Source organism: Aphis gossypii, chromosome 2 (assembly GCF_020184175.1).
Source record: "Aphis gossypii isolate Hap1 chromosome 2, ASM2018417v2, whole genome shotgun sequence".
NCBI lineage: Eukaryota > Metazoa > Arthropoda > Insecta > Hemiptera > Aphididae > Aphis > Aphis gossypii.
In genome coordinates, this window is record NC_065531.1 from 3,131,182 (window position 1) to 3,149,533 (window position 18,352).

At 28.6% G+C, this 18,352-nt stretch overlaps 2 protein-coding genes across 5 annotated transcripts in view; one reads left to right on the forward strand and one right to left on the reverse strand.

The window, feature by feature from the left end:
- LOC114123675 (myogenesis-regulating glycosidase) overlaps nt 1-16,758 on the reverse strand; it is an 89,891-nt gene extending 73,133 nt beyond the window's left edge. For all 4 annotated transcript variants that reach the window (XM_050200395.1, XM_050200394.1, XM_050200396.1 and 1 more), the window contains exon 1: nt 16,603-16,758. In XM_050200395.1, coding sequence (XP_050056352.1) covers nt 16,603-16,758 — 156 coding nt within the window. The remainder of the gene's footprint in view (nt 1-16,602) is intronic.
- The window catches only part of LOC114123676 (semaphorin-2A), a 347,857-nt gene that overhangs the window by 36,854 nt on the left and 292,651 nt on the right, over nt 1-18,352 (forward strand). The window lies entirely within an intron of this gene.

Sequence of the window (18,352 nt, forward strand, 5' to 3'; positions counted from 1 at the left end):
ACGAGAAAAAAATCACCTTTAAAGTCACTTAAAACATAAATATATCCTTTTTGTCGAGGTAGGTGCTTTGACGAAGGGAAATAAAAAGAAAAAAATCTCCGAATTTCTTTTTTCTTTTAGTTGAATACATTAGCCGTCGTGTCGGATATCCGCGCGCTCCTTTATGATAAGTACAACAGAGTTGGCGGTGGTGAAGAAAAAGGCCTCTAGGCAATATAAATCGGTATGTGTCTCCCTCTCCGCCTCTTATATTTGTTGGGATTTAAAGTGCCGTAGTTCCTGTTCACTTTTCCCACCCTATATCCTTTACTTTTTGCGCCTGTTTGACCTTTTATGTACTCGGACGATCGCGGTAGTAGTAGTGGCGGCGGGTCCGGCGAGAAACGTATCCGGCCCCCCACCAATCATACTGGCCCGTGATTGTTCACCCTTCCTACAGTCCAATGACTAGGACGATGGTAATTCGGGATTTATTATTATATACATATCACCCTAAAGGTTCACGGTCGTTCCCTTAAACTGGTCACAGTCTCTAAAACTCCATCAAACATTATGGTCTAGTATATTATGTACTGCACGGTCGTGTTCTGTCCAAAAAACGTGTTGTTTGCGTTTCGTTTTAAGAGAAGAGAACGGTGGTGGTATTATGGTTGAGATCACGAACAAAAGACATAAATTATGTTCCCTATGTATATTGTATAAATATATACATACATACAAATACATTTCACGATTCGGTAGAGAAGAAACAAGATGAATAACCGAGGATAAGAATGTCTACGAATAGTTTTAAATTATTTTCTTGAACTTAATATTATTTTGGCTATATTTAAATCATAACTAAAATGGGTTAGTTTATTATATTAGTGAGATATTTTATTTACGCAAGTGCACTGAATTGTATTTACCATTTAAAAAATTCATTAACATGAATAGATAATGTTCAAGCATTTTTAAAACCAATTAAAATGGACAATAACGTATTAAAAAAATCTAAAAAATAAATAAAGTATGACGTACATTTAATATTTATTTCCAATTAACAAACCTTAATAACTGAATGTAAAAATATTGTTTTATTTTTAATGCATACCTTTTACATTAGTAGACATTGATTGGAAGTTTGTTTCTGTGAAAAAAAATCGTAATCAAATTAAATATCGTATTGTTATTTAAAATCAAATCATATATTTACTGACACATAAATTACTTTGAGAATCATTGAATAATTAATAAAAAAACATTGTTTTTTAAATAAAATTGTACGATACAATGAATTGACATTTTCCACGACCATGTTGAATTTATCCTCAAATTAAAATTCATATTATAAAGGAAACGCATATATTACATTAAAAATCAATTAATATCATGACTTTATAAATTGCTGAAACTTAAAAACTGGCTTTGAAATGGGTTCGTCATAATATTTTGTATAAAAAAAATGTTGCTACTAAAAAACAACATCATGATTTTTTTTTTACTCTTTTCTTCAGTAAGTGTATTAAATATTTAAGTCATTAATTAAAATTTAAAAATCAGTGCCTAAACGCATAACAATAACAGTGATAATATTATAATCTACTTCTCGTATACTCAACCTAATTAACATTGTTTTTCCAATACTCTATCGCATGATTATGAGTTAATTAAATACTGTTGTTGATAATTAAAATTTTGTTTTGAATAAAATAGTTTTCTATTAAACACAAAAATATACAACGGAATGACGTTTACTATATAGTAATAATTAGTAGCATTTATAAAGATTATTGGATTTAATTGATATTGTTATACTATTTACTATAACTTCCGAATTAATTTATTAACTATTTGTGATGATTGTGTTTGGTAGAATGATGATTCTAATAGTATAAACCGACTTTTCAGACATAATTATATATTATAGGCAATTTTAAGTAAGCCGTTTTTTGTTTTCTCAATAATCAATAGTTTTTTTAGTGTAATGTAAAAAAACTTATAAAGTTAAAAATTGTAACCTACAATACCTGTAGTTTTTTTTTTATCAAAACGAATTTTGATTATTAACTATTTTGTTAAGAAAAAATATAATCTTTGAGATTTTTGTTTGTTTGAATATGATTAAACTCAGAATAGGTTATTTTTTGAAAACGGTGACCTTTATATCTGAATTTTTATATACTACCTACTATTATAGTACGAAAATGAGTTATCTTTTTATGTTTATATTGGCGTATGATTTGTAATTTTAATTCTTGGACTAGAAAATGTGATTATTTAATATTTACTATATTTTATTAAGACTAATGCTTTAAATGTATAAACATAGAATTTAAAAAATCCTATTTAGAGGATATTATAAAATACAATATTGAGATTCAAATTTAAAATAATAATTATACTTTATTTGTGTGTATTGTTTATAGAACCAATTCAAACGACATTAATAAAAGTGTAACAAATAAATCAAATGATATAAACAATATGAAGGTACGAATTTTGAGAATCATATAGCAATTATGTGTAACTTTAAGTTTCTTTATACGCTAGGTACTGTTTAATCTACGTATAATACATTTTAGTTTTGTAAAGGGAAATACATGCAGATAAGTACGGACGAAAAAGAATGTTGTAAAGGGTAAACAAATCTAATCTTGCATTCTAATTCTTGATAAGAAGCTAGAAATAAAAGGAACAGGATAAAATATATATTGCTGGGGGCTGAGGAGGTGTTCCATGGGGATTTCATTTACCAAATACTGACCCTCCAGCTCTCCTAACCTCCGTTGGGAACTATATGATAACAAAAAGGTCCGGTCACTTTTGCTGTCTATGAAAGCAAAAAGTACTTAATCATGATTTGTATGTTAAAACTTCAAACGTATGTTGTAAATGTGTGTGTGTGTGTGTGTGTGTGTGTGTGTGTGTATAAAACATAAAATTATAACTATAATATTTATAGAACGTTTTGAGTTTTTATTTTTTGCTGTTTGGTTAAAATATATTAGAAAAATTTTAAATATTAAATTTAAACTACAATTTATTAATAGTCAGAAAAAACTAGTAATAAAATAACAAGCCTTTTGTAATTGATTCAAGCGATGTAATAAATTTATATATTTACAATTTTGTTAAGTTTTTTTTTATTTAGCTTAAATGACTCTTACTTCTTATCAACAACAGCATTTGATCACATATTTATTTTTATCGTATACTATACAATTAACTGTTCTATAAATTACTGTGTAAATTAAACTATACATATTGACCAAAATAATAAGTATTTTTCCGAGTTTTATTATTAAACGTCTCTATTTTTGTCTAGTTTAGATAATTAATTTTGAAAAAAAAAATAGAATTCACTAATTATTTTTTGAAAATCAAAATCAAATTTCATATATTAATATTACGAACTCATAAGTAAAGTTTTTATTTTTCCAGTGATTTTTCATTCTTTTGAAGATAATTATTTTTCTAGAGAGATTATTTTTGAAATTTATCAATTAATTAACTACAGAACTTAAGTTTTGAATAATCTTTATCGAGAAAATGATTTCTGACTTTTACGTATTCATTGAATAATGCATAATATTATTTATTTGTGTTGGACAAAATTATTGTTGTCTAAACTTATTAGAAATCAACAACAGATATATTCCGCAATGGCATTATATTATAATTTAATTTATGGAGAGTTTAACTCCAACTTTTTCTGATCAATAATACGTAAAATTCAATATTATAAATTGTCATATTAATTTTTGTTTTTTTTTTCTTGGAAGACATTTTATGAACATATTTTTTCATATATTTATTTTTAATTTACATTTGTTTCTAGGTACTTTAATTGTATTAATATTCCGAGATTCCATTTGTAGACACATTTCACAATATAATTACTGAACCTAATGGCTAATTTATTGTCCATATAAGTTATGGATCAATATCGATACATCATAATATTTTTCTTGCTTTCCATATTATTTTCATCGAATACATATATATTTTTTTAAATTAACAAAGTTTTATTCTGTATCACTACAATTATATTTTAAAAGTAAAATTTAAAACCAAATATGTTTTTAAACAGCTGTTGCTGCTCTGTTGTCAACAATGTCAGTAGAAATATAAGTATTAAATAAGTTAGGAAAGGTCACTCAACAAGCGTACTAAACTCGGTTTTTAAACATTTTAAAACTACGAAATCAACACTATTATTCCAAATTAAGAAAAAAATTTGGTAACATTAATACTCATATTTAGATATTATTTAATTACGATTAGTATGATTTTACTTTGAATAAAACTTATTAAATTGTATTTTTTTATTCAACTAATATTGAAGTATTTATATTGATTGAAGACACAGCAGACCGATATAACGTATTCTAAACGTATGTTTAGAAATATGAAACTGGACAAAACATTATTTTATAAACCCTTTGGATGGTTAAATTAGAAGCTTAAAAAAATTGTATTAAATGTTTAGTTTTACTTTATGATATTATGGTCCATTACTTTAGGATCCACAATAAAATTATACACAATATAAACATGAAACAATCAATTTATGTCAAATGAAACTATATTATTACACAATATAGGTATCTATGTCAGAGTAGATTTGTAGAATCTACTACAGATCAACGTATTATTCCCTTCTGGGTTAAACCCAATTTGAATAAAAAAAAAGTATGTTTTACAATGTCGCTATCATTAATGGTGGACAAAGGCTGATATTACATAAAGCCTAGGTGTATTTTGTTTTAAAATTAATTATTCCATTTAATTAATCATTGAACGATAAATTCCTAATGTAATTCCGATGATTCTGCTCCATTGTCATTTCAAAATATCGATGATGGCATTTTATTTTGACAAATTGCTATCAATGGCAACCATAATAGTATATTTAATATTCGATTTGATGCTCGTCAATGAATTTTGAAGCAATAAGCGATTACAATTTAGTTTTATTCCAACTAAAAAAAAAAATTATAATTATTATTCGTAATTCGATGAGTTAGTCAACATTTAAGTAAAATCTAGGTATTATTCGTATTGACAATTGATATATTTAAATTGAATAATACATTTTTTAATATAGTTTCATAAAATATTTTCAGATAATATAAAAATCACAACTATTTCATCCAAATAGAATAAGTATTCATACATAAAACATGTTTTTGGACCACACTTTGAAGTAACAGTCAAAATAAGTATTTAAAACGAATAGATGCACATAGAATAAATAAGAAATAGGTAATACAATAATAGTAAATAAATAAATGAAAAATATAAATAATTTGCAAATTGTCTATACACGTATAGCTAATAACAGTATTGGTAATTGATATGGTTATTTATTGAAATGCATCTACCTTAAACATGCTTGATATAATATTAAACGCACTATTGAGATTTATTCTATCGAAATTATATGATGTTCATGTAAAATTCTATACAAAAATTTTAAATTAAGAAACCTAAACGGCCTATGTATGTATAATATTTGTATGGAATATTCTTAATAATATTTTTAATGTAGATTTAAAATATTATTCCCCATCACTTAGATAACAAACACGTCTAAAGAAATATGTAAATCTGAATATGCCAGAACCCCATAAAGAAATTTGGTAGAAAAATGGTTATGTCGAAATGTATTATGCTTAGTATTAATTAAATTTTTTATAAAAAATTTAAAATATCTCAACCTAAACAATATTACATTATAATAAGTAATATGTTACATACAATTTTGTTTCCTTTCATCGATTAATTCGTATTGCACATTATTGTTATTATACTAACATAATATGTATACTATATTATAGTGTTGTAATGAATTTGTTGCACCTACCACAAGTTACACTTTTGGCGGTGTCATTAATTGTATATACTTTATAGCTTCTTTGTTGTATCTTCATGTAAGCTTATCATTGAAAATAAACTTATTATTTATTAATAATAACAATGATAACCATCGTTGTTCAAACCATATTTATAAAAAATAAAATAACTTTATTTATAGATATTGTATCCTTCACACCAGCCATGTACATGTGTGATAAAAGCTTAGAATTTTAACCAACTGACCGATAAATTAGGTAAAATATTAACGTGAAAATTCAAAGCATGGAGAAATATATAATGGCAGATTATTATAAATTATTGTACTTATAGCTGCATCAATGGCGCAGTGCGATCGTAGTCAAATGTCTGTGCACCTGAAATCGTTGTACATTTTCCCACGTATCGGACCACGAATACACGAAATCCGACTCAGCCCTCAGTGCTAATATCAAAGCTGTACTTATTGTCATTATTATTGATGAAAAAAAAAAATAGTATGTAACAATGGAAACAAAAATATCATGTAAAAACACCGCGTAACACAAAGGCAATATAAACTTCCGTCAATGTATATAATATTATAGGTAATTATTACAGTTATAAAATATGTATATTATTATATTGATACGACAATGAAGTTTCCTGGTTTTAGTCGGACGAGATCCGTTGTTCGTGAAACGCCGCAAATGACGATAGACAGTAATAATTCAAAACGATATCGCGTGGATTTGCATTGTACTCCAGTGGCGAATAGCCAAACGCGCGTACCGTACAGGACATACTCAGACGACCGCTGTGCGAGGGTTTTCCGGGATTCCGCGCGGAAGTGAAAAACGACCCAAGGCGCGGGTTAGTAGTGGTTACGCCGCGTGTTTGGTTTGCGGAAAAATGGCCGCAACAATTTGTATATTAAAATTAAATAGTTTCTTTATTGTTTTTTTTTTTTTTTTGTTATCTTTTTACCCGTCCCGCGGGCGGCGTCCTGTGAATTATTATTATTATTATTGTATGAAGGTGTATGGGGAGGAGACAATGCGCCGAGGCCTCAAATCATTACCATAGAGCACTATTGGTGTCCATTAAGCGCCGGAGTAGGGCGCCCGTATACCCATTACGCAGAATACAATGCGAAGACGAATATTAAAGGTCAAAAATACCGACGATGGTGATGGTGGCGGGAACGAAGAAATTAATCATAATTTCCCACCGCGGCCGACTACGGAGGCAGCCGCGTGTTGCTCCGGAGTAGTATATATTATTATATAATACCTATATATGATATATTATCTCGCGCGACCTCCGTAGGACTAAGGGGAGGTCAAACAATGCTCGCACAAGCTGTTTTCTAATCGTTTTGTGACAAATTTGCCGCCATCACGGCCGCCCGCGCCACCGCAACCACCGCTTTTTCTCAACGAAGGAAAATGCCATGGACCGTGAAATGAAGTCTTGTTCGATATTACCAGCTCTGTCATTTATCATTCGTATATGCGTTGTTCGAGAGTAGAAGCCGTTGCGACGAGAAACGACGTCGGCAGCAGCGGGGAAAACGGAAAAATGTGTACACTATAATATATTAAATATAGCAAAACAATATAAATATAATATAAACGAGGGGTGCTTCAGCAGATAATGGAATAAGTAAACTGCAATTTCAAAAAACTCCATTATAAAATACCGGAGCGTGCAGATTTCGTATAGATTCCAGCGGTAAAGCAAATAAAAATCGAAATTATGGAGAGATGGTATATTATGTGTACGTATATGCAGCGTGATTCGCCAAGCGTGCTCATCTTCATTTTTTCCATCAGCAATAAAAATGTTCAAATTACGATTTTTTATAATTTTTAAGTATACTTACTTATGAAGAGAATTTTTAAATGCTTAGATTGTTAAACAAACTACTATTATTCCGAACGAAAAGCATTATTTTTTATCGTAAGTTGTTCAAAACATAATTGTTTTGAGCATTTTGATTTATTTATAAATCCACTTACTATGACGAGTTACTTCTAAAGTATCAAACTTTTATTTTAATATTTAAGGTTATAGTCCATAGTAATATGTTAGAAGATAATATGAGGAATCTAATGATTTAAAAATAGTAATTAATATTATAATTTATTATTTGTACTAGAAAAATACTACATAAAAAAAACTATTATTAATATTATTACATCCTTTTTTATCATAAGTAACTTACATATAACTTTAAAACTCAAAAATTACTTGTTAAAATTTAATTAAAGTGCATATAAAAAAAAAACTGATTACTTTTGAATAATGTTACTTTAAAGTATGGTATTTCTTGCTGGTTTAAAAATATTCTGTATCGACATAGCATATTTCATAAATAAATGGCATTAAAAAATAATGTACTTTAAAATATGGTATTTAAATGTACATAAATATTTCTAAAATTAAAAATCGATCATTAAAAAAAACGTATCATTAAAGTAAATGGAAACTATTATTGAGCGTTATTGGCGAATCATCCAGTATAGTTTTACGGGCAAGCGCTGGAAAACTGCACAAAGCCAATTTTAATTATAGTCGTATTGTCGTCCGAATATAAAAGCGCGTCCGTGATATTATACACTGTCTGAGTGCGGATACTGCGGAGATACAAAATGTCAGTTTTGTATCCCCGAGGGTGGGTGCGAAGTAATGAGCACGTAAAAAACAAATCGTGACAAAAAAAAATATAATAATATAGAAGCGAAACGCGTTCGAGTTGTACTCGCGTGACATTACTGACACTTAATAATAGTAGCTATATAGTAAATATTATATAGGTATATAATTACTTGAATGTTATGGTTTGCGAGTAATCCATGTGATCCAATTAAATTTCAACGAGTTTATTTAGTGGTAAATAACCGTTATGAACGGCAAATAAAATGCACTGTTTTCTTCGGTTTCGATCGATAAAATCTATATACCTACATTATACAATAATAACACTTTACTACTATCTATATACACTCGAGCTTTACTAACAGAACCAAATTATTTGCTGTCGGTTAGATAACTGAGAATACTAAATTACAATCAAGTATTATAATATTGTGGTATTACTGTACGCGTTCGATAGTGATAATAATATTTTTGTTTCAATTTGAATATCGATCCAATCGTTTTTCGTCATCACAATACGGTTCTTACGATTTATATTTGTTTTTTATTAACACTGTACATAATATAATAAGAATTATTAAGTCATGTGTACAAAACAAAAATTTTACTCGTACACATATAATAACATTTTTATTTATTTTTCTGTACATATGCAGTGCAGTCAGTGCACGTACAATATATAATTCATAGTAGGTAAACTCAGTGGAAAACTGTAAGCGTCCAATTTGATTTATTGCCAGTTAAATTGTGTCTGGGTATTGTACACCTATATTTAACCTGGGGTAAGAAAAATAACATTAGATTTGAGTTTCTCTAGAGATTTTCCAGTGTTTTATTTTTTTTTTTTTTTTAGTGAGAGAAAAAGTAGTTTACACGAATTAAATTTGGATGTAAATGGTAGAACAGGTTTTTGGGATAATATCACAAAATCTTGGATATTAAAATTAAAATCATTTACTTTATTTTACAAAAATTTGTAGTTTTAATTAGAAACTATTTGGATTTTGTACAACAAAATTAAATAAAAGTTTTCTCTCTCTGCTGTTAAAGGTTTTGGAGAAAAAGTTGCTTATGTGTATTTAAATGATTTGGTTTGAAATCATAAGAAATGATAAATGATAATATTATATTATTGTTTATAAGTATTTTATATTATAATAATTTACTTATTTTGATATAACTTAAAGCATGGATAATATAATAATTCGTATTGATATATTGATATATTTGCTTTTAAATACAGTAAAATTTACCATTACAGTATTGTGAAAATTGGCTAGAGTAATAATATGTATGGAATTTAGTAATTTGATTTAATTTTACGTCCGAATGGTTAATCTATATTATATGTTGATATCATTAGCCTCTAAATTATTGTTTTCCAACTATTTCAATTAAAATACATTACTCTGGTACGTAGAAACATAAATATCGTCCATAGTATAATGTAATGTATATATACTTTATTAATCACATATGGTTTAGTTTACATAAGTTTATAGTCGCACTACTCGAAAGCATTAAATTATGATTAGGTAGTTCTTCTTTGATATAATGAGTTCATAAAATATTTAACTTTTATAACATAATATTTTGTATTGCTCATAATTGATGATGTTATAAATTTGTAAAAGTTAAACACCAATGATATAAATAATATATATATATTTGAATGATATGGCATAATAGTATGAAAGATAAGTTGAAGTTTCTCAGAAATACATTGGATATTCGTATTGTAAAAGAAAATATTACAGTAAATTAATTTTAAACTCTGTACTGAGTTTTTATTTTTTTTTTTTTTGTATTGTTTTTTGAAGTGATGACCTATACTTTCAATTAAATTTACTGATTTATCCTATTTTGTTGAAATTGAAACTTGAATAGATTTTGGATTTACAATATTTACATATTTAATGTAGATAAATAATATGACTTTATGATTAAGTTAATACTGTAGTATAATTATAATATACGAAATTAACATACAACTGATCTGAGTTAGGTTCTGTAAATACTTAGATACAGTATGATGTAAGTTAGATGTGCTTTTACGTAAACCAAAATGCCCTATTTATATGTCATCATATTGACGTAATATACTCATAATCTATATCCGTAGAGCAATCAAAATACATGTTCCAATAATATGCAATAATATAAGTAAAAGATTATTAGAAAATACAAAATTGATATAAACACACACGTGCTTACGATGATAAAATGCTGATATAAATTGTTTTATTTTAACAAATTTGACAGACAGTAACAATTTTTGGGAAAATGTTATACTTGGTTCACAATGTATAATTAAAAGTAGGTTGATGCTTAATAAATTTAAAAAAAAAAACTATATATAATATATAATGATTTTATTCATAATATAGGTACAATTTATTCATATATAATGACATGGTGTGGTGTAGTCTTTTATATTATAAAAACACAAAAATTGATTGTGAATTAAATACCTTCGTTATAAAGAAAAGAAAAGAAGTACGCTGTATTATAGTATAAATGTGCGTACACACAACAATAATTAAAACAACAATGGCCGACAAATTACTATATTGTGATGACCCCGATGGATAAAAAAACATGTCATACAAATTAGAACGTGTTGAATTGGATGCACTTCTGGAAGTGCTGAAAAACACGAGACGTACGACAAGTACCTACCTACGACAAACATGGCCGTTGTTATTAATCCAAAATGGTCAAAAATGAGTAAAAACTTTCTCTTAACATAATGGTGAACATTTTACAGTCGGTATTAAAATCAATTACTAAAGTTTTTCCCCAAGCAAAATCATATTGAATATGATGTCAAAAATACTTTAAATTGATCCCGAGAGAGGGTCTTTATTGTAAACTGCAATGTGATTTTACATGAAAATGACGACCATTTTCAATGACGTTTCTTTAATTTAGTCACATAAAAGGTTGAACGATTATAAATATGACAAAATAAATGTAATATTATAATGAAATATAATTTTAAATGCAATTTATAAAAATCATAACAATTGTTATAATTCGTAGGTATCTAATTATTAATACTTAAAAAAATATATTTGAACTAACAAAATAAAAAATTAAATAACTTAAGTTTTGCAGAAGTAGAAGTAAGTGTTAAAGTAAAAAATACGTAATCACTAAAGTATTTGAAAGTTAATCGTGGATAGATAGTGTCCGCAGTGCGACAAAAATCCAACACAAGTCCATCAGATTATATATATATAATTATACCGGATTTAAATTGCCGATATAATAATGGTCGTTTAGTAGACCTATAATAAATTATACGTGTAGTATACTATTCTACATTTAAGTGCGAAAAAGTAAAGTAATGATCACTAGTATTTCTAATTATTGTATAATGTTTTTATCTGAAAATTTAGATGTATTAAAATATGAAAATCAATTTTATTGCTTATAAATGTATAACAAATTAATATTATCACTGCTGATTTGTCGTTAATAAGACAAACATACTGATTTTACCTATCAAAATATATCTGTAATAATATTCTATGCAGTGTGTTCAACATAGAATAAAATAATATAATTCAATTTTGCCTTTAATTTTTAATTTTTTGCTTTAAGTTAATATTTTTATAATTTGATAAAATTTTACTAATCATGTTAGATGAGTATTTCAATAAATTAGAATGTATTAGCATTGATCTGTTTATTTTTAATTTTTTTAAAATAATATAATTTGGTTTATTATACACACTTTTGAACACTAATAATCAATTTATTTTCATTAAATAACGTTCCTATAATTTTTAAATGTTTAATTTTCCCCTTTTTAAATTGATTAAAATGTCGAAAACTATATACATTTAATAATATATTATTGTATCGTCTTCAAATATTGCATTTAATACAAAATAACTTCCATGTAAGTTACAGGTTACAACATTGTTTATTTAATTAAAATAAATGAGAATGAAAATCGAACCCTTTCAGGAATTTAAATCTAGGCATTAAAAGTTTTAAAAACGAAAATTCCAATTATGAATGTTTTCATCAGGTTGGCACGCTATTATTTCTAACATATTTCTGTGGGGCTTAACGCTCCATTTCAAATTTTTACCTGTAATTTTAACATTTCAATGTATAATGTTCAATAATAGGTTAATATTAATAATTGATCATTATGATAATTCGAGTTGAACTTAATACTTGTATACATATTGTTTTGTCTATGAGTATTTTAAGGTTTTGTTGCGTGGTTTATGGTTTTCTAAATTTTTTTCGTATGTAATAAGAATACTGTTTTGTTAAATATTATAATTGTTCTAAAACTATTCATTATTATATATTATTATGTTTTTTTTATTATCTTAAAATTATTATTGTCATTAACTAAGGTTTAATTTTTACATAATATTTATAAACGTACCTACTTAATATGGAATACTTATTTTCTAATATGTATAATAATTATACATGTTTGAAACCTCAACTCAAACAAACTCGAGATAGGCCCTTTTCAAAATTCTTTATTTGGAATTAAATTATTTATGCCTTATAGTATTTGATAATGTCTATGGTTATGATTTAAAAATAATTTTCATTATAATAGGTGCATATTGGCGGACTTAATTTATTTATTGAGAGTATTTAGCGTACATACATAGAAATGACTAGTTTGAAATGATATGCAAACTAATTGATAATAACTTTAATACATAAACGTCAAATGGTTAACAACATTTTTATAATATTATCAATTATGTGCATAATATTTTAACAACTAGAAAACAAATTACATAATAACGTACATTTTTTTAATGTATTAGGTAATGCTCAATATATAACAATAAAATACAATTTATGAATTCATTTACTATAAATAATTTTACTTTGTTATTAGTTTTAATGATCTAACATAATGTAGGTAATATCAAGTCACAACTATTTTTTTTTTATCTGTATCTTGATTGTATTTATTAAATTAAAATATATTTTTCGTTTTGCTATGGTAACTGTGGCGGTAAAAAACTGAAGTTTGTTAATAATTACTATTGTACAAAGAATAATATTATTTTGTATTATTTAAGTAGCAATACAATACATTTTTTCATGGTATACGGGAGAGTTTTATTACATTTATCGATAAGTTTTATATTTATAGAATAAAGATTTCTTTATTATTTTAGTTTGAAACATCTTTATAATACACGAGTTTTTTCATTGTTTATGAATTGTGTACAATCTTAAGAAGCGATTCATTTCATTTTCTTAGTGCTCGCGTACTTATATATGTTACAATTTATATCGCTAAGGTTTTTTGATATTTTCAATCCATCTCAAAGGATATTACTGTAATAACTTGTATATTATTATTAATATAATATTCCTTAAAGAAATTCCCACTTTGTTAATTAAGTATCGATGTAGCTCCAGGGACCGATGTCAAGAAAATACCAAGAAAAAATTGTTTAGACTTAAGACAGTATTTGAAAAACTTGGGTTACACTCCGGGGGATGCTGTTAAGAAAACAACGCGTCACTATAAAGTAAAATATTTAATTTAATATTAAATATTTATCAATTTTAAGAATAAAAAATCGCATTGCATTTATATTATATTTAACATATTATACAGTTTATGTTCTCTCACATGTATTGTCTTGTAAGATTCTACTGCAGTTGAATAAACCTTTATAGGATAGCAAATTCAATTATGTTAAACTTAAAACGTTCCTTATTTAGGCTTTTATCATGCCAAATTTTTATCTGTAGATTTTAATCCATCTCGTTATTACCATGCACAAAATCACCATTATGAGAAACAATTAAAATATCAAAATATAGTATAATATACTTATAGACAGCTTATTTGAAAAATATAATAGTATATCGGGTCATAGTTAATAAATTTTCGGTAGTTAAGATTAATTATTAAGTAAAATCCTTTATTTCGGAAAACATACTATAATAGTATAATTTTTTACTACGTACTTCCTTCGTTGTTTGGCACGAAAATATGTTTTCACTTTAAATATATAATTAATAAACGTTTCGTAACTAGAAACTGGTGCACCAAGCGATGTATTATCTGGTATCGTATTGGGATTGTATACCCTTGTAATTGTGTGGTCGAACGGAAAGTTCTGTTGGAGCTTGGAATAATGTGGTGGTTGTGTAACGAGGTCGGACGAAGGAAATGAATTCGCCTGCAGCGAAAGAATACGCGTTCGGCCTTAATTTTCAACAGGAAGGGAGGAAATTAATTAAGGATTGTTTGGCCGAATAGGTGCAGTGGGGAAAAATGATGAACGTATAGAACTGTGACGGTATAGTCTGGAGAGAGGGGAGTTTACTTGTTACGAGTGAATGAGAGGAGACCAGACAAACATTGTAGATAGGTATTTTATATTTTTATCACTCGTGCGTGGTAAAAAAATAAAATATATTTTTATTAAGGATGCGAGTTTAGGTGATAGAGAGTTTTTGAGTTTTTAAATAATGTATACCAATAGAATAGTGCATATAAGATAATTAATTTAAGTTTCGATGCTAATTTTTGTGAAAATGTTTATTTTTACATAATTTAATGTAACTTGGTGAAACTTAAGATTTTTTTCAAGTTTTTATTTCTTTGAATGACAATACACATTTTAAATATTGCTACAAAGCAAAATGTTTTTTGGAGTATTTTAATACATAAAAATCGATTTTAAGTTATTAAAACTGTTGATTTGTCTATTTATTGTTTAGATAATTATTGATTTGTAAAACAAGTAATTATGAATAATTTAATCTTTATTTAGTTTTATGACAATTTTGTGTTTGTAAACGTTTCGCGTTTTAATTTAACTAAAAAAAATATATTGATATCCCTACTGTATTTCGATTATAAAGAAATGCACTATGTGAGTGAAGCTATGTGGTAACAATGTAGACCGATCTTAGTATATTATTTTTTATTACGTGGAAGTATGACGTCGAGGTTCCTACGACTATGTGGTACTTAGAAAACAATATACCAACCGTCTCACTATATTATCTATAACAATTTCTTTATCCGTGTATACCATGGTATAACTGTCTGTTCGGTCAACAGTGATTAGTAAATACTGACCATTATTGTTTTCGAATGTCGGCCAGCGATATTGTACGTTATCTGTCGTGTCTCGCAGACGAGTAGTAATATTAAAAGACAAATAAATTCGCGATTCGTATCGGGTTTTCTCCTTGGCTTCCATTGCGGACGTTGACGTCACTATTTACGCGCGTCTTATATTATTATGTACACATGGCCGTTATCATCACGGTTTAGACAGAACGTGAGCAATAAAACGAGCTGATATCGGCCTGCAGCCACTCTCGCGGGATCATATTATTATTATTATTATTGTTGTTATATCTCGTGGCAGCTATACACTATATACAACTATAATATATAAATGGTAAAATATGTTCTTAGAGGGAAATAAGTAGCTGCCGAGGGAGTGAGTGCGGCACTTGATGGCTGTATCGTTGGATCTATAGGAACTCTGCGCCGGCGAATGGGTCGCGGGTATGCGAGGTATACAATTTATATATAAAACACTAGCTAGCTTGGACTGCTCGAAATGAATTGGTCTCGGACACGTGGTGGCCGTCCGTACCTGCAGCAGGAGGACGAGTGAAGAAAGTGCACCCCGGGGACGGAGACGGTCGACGTTTCGCGTCGTGAGTTGGACGGGCGGGTGAAAAAGTTCTTGGAAATTACGCTGACGTATATACCGTTTCGGGGTCGTCCCCGGAGAGCCGTTTTCAGTGAAAAACAGGCAATTTTTCCCCGCGGTTTGCCTTGTATACGCACGCCGTCGGCCGTGACATTGACGGCAACGACCTCGTGCCACACACATACACACACACACACACAAACAGTGAATAGTGTACGCGAGCTTTCCGTCAAGTCCCTGGGGGTGATGGTCGGGGAGGAGACCGGAACAAAACGAAAAAAATAAAAAAGTTTTCGGACATTAAACGTCAGAACCCGTCGCTGTCACTATATACATATTATATACTTAAGTATACCTACACCATACTGTCTGTCCACGTCGTATACCTGCTATGTAGATTATTTATATTTTCATTAAAAAAATAAAACGCACAAACTTTTGACTTGTAGCGGTGGCGGCGGCGGCGGCGGTCCATCACGTCCGTCCGGTCTTTTATTATTGCGTAGCTCACCGACGTCAGATTGACCGCCGTAGTTTGTCGATCAGTGGCGTTAACTCGAACAGAGCGTAAAGTTTTGCCCGGAAATTTCATATTCTCTTTTCCCGGTTTCACGAATATGTATATAACTTTGTATTATATTCAAATAATTGGTCTGGAAGGTTTAATATATTTCAACGAAATAAAAGTAGGTATATTATATTATACTTACTCTTTAAGCCCTGCTGAGGTGAAGCTTAAGCACTCGACATGCCTACTCACACGGAAATTTATCACTCACACTGTAGTGGTAACTCATGATGGATGGATGATGTTAATTTTAGTGTTATGATATTAGTATTGTTAATAATGTAAAGAGCTCGCGACCACACTGCATGCCTGGACGGAAAAAACTGATAACGTTTCAAACCGTCACGAAGTAGTCTATCGTTAGCGATATCGTAGTTATAAAACAGTGTAAGGTAATTATGGGATTCCTATTAATAATTATACATATATTGTAATACGATTATACGCTCAATGACTTTAACGAGCGTATATTGTCCGATGACAATGTTGGACAAGACGAGTTGTAGGCAGAAACACAGTAACTATACTACTACAGCATTCACGCATTTGTGATCAATCGTACGAAACCGAAACAACGTGTATTTATTTATGATTCATTTTTCGCGTTTGTCAAAAGTCGATCGCTACGATCGCGATCTTCTTAGCTCCATTGGTGCCTCTGTATGCGCGACAAATATTTCAAGGTTTTTGTGCGTGCTCATTATGATGAATGCACATTTTCATCATTTTGAATATTATTATAATTATGATACATAGTCTCAGTTCAGAAAAACAGAGTAAAAAGCATCCAAGCCTCGTGAATAACACGGATTCGTGCTGTAGAAATCGAAACGATTTCGTCTTGGTCGTCTTGTTCTAATTTCCAAGTCTGTCCATGTAAAAGATCTGACGGTTTTCAAACGGTATACTACATAAATTTACACGAACGTGAAAGCAGTAAGTTAAATTTATTCAAAACGAATAGCGGAAAATACAGCCGCTCCGTTTCGTTACACAGACATTTATATATATATATATATATATTATATATATATATATATATATATACGGCTTCTGTCATTGTCAATGTTCGCTCTGCAAAGCGAAATACTCTTAAACAGGATGTCTTCTACCGCTGGAACTTTATATTTATGACTCGAATTTCAGTTCTGATACGCCCCGTATGCGTATAAAGTAATCACCTTGCGGGATCTATTCCAGAATCCTGTGCACGAGCTATACATTATACGTGTTAAGAAAAATAAATAGTGCATAATAAGAATATTATATATATATAATGGCATACCCGAGAGTTTTCGCTGACGGTAACAATTCGGAGTAAGAAAATTATTACCGTCTACGTAGTAATAATATGTACTTATGTATCTCTAATACAATCTAATGCCTTTTTTTTTTTTACTGAATTATTGATATAATAAAATGTCGAATCAATGTCTTGTGCTCGGAATAATGTTAACCTTTGATTAGTATTCGCCGCTCTCGGTTTACAAATCCTGAATTTCGTTTCGCCGTTATTATTGCGCTCTAGAAACTGTATTCGTCTAACTATCTATGCCTTATGCGCATTTAACGATATATCGGTGTGTGCTAAGTAAAATGACGATTTCGTCGGTTCTTC